Genomic DNA, 2,039 nt, shown 5'->3' on the forward strand with positions numbered 1-2,039 from the left:
TTCTGAATGTGTTATTCTGAAGGCTTCGTCGCGTTGTATTTATAGGCTGAAAAGTGGGCTTTTATTTTTGGGCCACTCGCTGAAGCGAGCTGCTCAGCGAGTAATTTCTTCCTCTTCACTACTGTGCTTGCTATGGGGAGCAGCGGAGCGAGCTCTTCGCCATTTTGCTCGCAGTGGGGAGCTGAAAGGCGAGCTCTCTTGCTTTGCTCGCTATTGTGCTCGTTGTTGCTAGTTGGAGGGTGAGCTGCTCAAAATTGTGCTCGCTAGAAGGCGAGCTTAGTTGTTTTGCTCGCTCACTTTCTCGCTGAAGCGAGAAGTGGAACGAGCATTAATAAATTTTATATATATTTATTTAATTCTGGATTTTCTTGATACTCCTCGTATGCCAACTGTTTTCTCGTCCTTATCAGGTCAGTAGTAGTTTGTTCTTCTAGTGTAAAACAACCTGAAACAACAATAAAAATTAGAATCTTATCCATTTGTTGACATTTTCATATTCTTTCAAATTTTATTAATTAACACCATATTTTTAATCATATGAATTATTATTTGAACTATTTTTCACATTAAAACATAGTGTTTTTGACACTTATCATCGGTGCATCATAGTCTACATCTATACATAACAAGAAACTCTCCATCCTTTTAACCATCATTTGCTTTGAAATTATTTAGTCAACGTAGTGAATGTAGTCAACGTAATATACATTTATACACACACACTAAACTTAATATACATTAATTATGTAGTCAACGTAGTGAATGTTTGCTTCTTTTTCCATTGGAATTCTTAATATAAGCTCATGATTAAAAAAAAATTATTAAGAAATAATTTTATAGTAAATACAAATATGAGAAAAAATAAAAACAAACAAGGGAGACATAAAGACATATTTTGATTTTTGTCACCTAAATAAATTGAATAAATTAAAAGTAGCGAATTGTAAAACAAATTTGATGTTTTTGTATTTAGTTAGCGGGAAATATTTAATATTTAATTAAAAGAAACACATTGTAAAATAAACTAGTTTCTTTTTTACTTAATTTGTTGTTTTGGATAGACGCAACTGTTACCAAATAAAGAGGTGCGACTAGGGTACCAAAAAAAAAAAAAAAAAAGAGGTGCGACTATTCGAAACGAAAAGACATGATTTTTCTAACTTCTTATTCAGAATCTATTTATACAACATCTCCATCTCTCTATGCTTTTAACCATCAATTCCTCTGAAATTATTATCAAACCATTGTGCCATGATGGTTTCCATCTCCGAAATTATGTTACCACTCTCTATGTTCTTAACCATACTTTTGGCTTCAAAGTTCAAGGCTGGTGAGAGTGGATTTTTTACTGACAATGTGAAAGTTATAATCACCAACAAATTAACTAATATGCAGCTCGGTGTTCATTGCAAAGACAAGACTCATGATCTTGGGTTTCAAGCATTGCAGATTGGGCAATCATACAGTTTCCAGGTTACGATTAATTTCAGAAAGAATAAGCTGTACTTTTGCAGCTTTAATTGGATAACAGATTCTCACTATTTTGACATTTATGATCAATTTCGAGATGAATACTGTGAGGAATTATGTTCTTGGGAAATTTTTGAAACGGGACCATGTCAGATTAACGCAAAGACTCGTCAATGTTACGCGTGGAACAAATCACTTCTAGGTGGGAGGCAACTTAATGAAGGGAATAACACTCTTGGAGTGTAACTTGTTTATTTTCTCATTGTACGTCTTGAGATTTAAGAATAATCCAATAAAACAATATGCTAGTTTATTATTCACTTTTTTTTTTTTGGATGGCGGGTTATTAGGAGTGTTCCGACCCATTTGGATGATACTAGTTATTTTTTGGATTACAATGGAAATCCAACACTATACACATTATTCTACATATACTTAACACACACCCCACATCATTAGATTAATAGTAGTGGTCCAGACTAATCTCTTTCTTGACGAAGAACGTTGAGATTTTTACTATTAATCCCGAGGTTGTTAATCCATTGTATAAACATTTCAAATAGATAATA

The 2,039-nt window shown here is 33.1% G+C and overlaps 1 protein-coding gene across 1 annotated transcript; it reads left to right on the forward strand.

Annotated features, from left to right (window-relative positions):
* The first annotated feature begins 1,254 nt into the window (after positions 1 to 1,254).
* On the forward strand, positions 1,255 to 1,716 carry LOC133296283 (S-protein homolog 2-like). The gene has a single exon (XM_061495233.1). It carries the CDS (start codon positions 1,255 to 1,257, stop codon positions 1,714 to 1,716), a length of 462 nt encoding a protein of 153 aa, XP_061351217.1.
* The last annotated feature ends 323 nt before the right edge of the window (positions 1,717 to 2,039 follow it).

This window comes from Gastrolobium bilobum, unplaced genomic scaffold (genome assembly GCF_033153095.1).
Source record: "Gastrolobium bilobum isolate Gb01-03AN ecotype WA unplaced genomic scaffold, APGP_CSIRO_Gbil_v1 utg50654, whole genome shotgun sequence".
NCBI classification, from domain to species: domain Eukaryota; kingdom Viridiplantae; phylum Streptophyta; class Magnoliopsida; order Fabales; family Fabaceae; genus Gastrolobium; species Gastrolobium bilobum.

Bases quoted from the DNA above. Each gene is read 5' to 3' on its own strand.
- LOC133296283 (XM_061495233.1), top strand. From the start codon at position 1,255: ATGGTTTCCATCTCCGAAATTATGTTACCACTCTCTATGTTCTTAACC.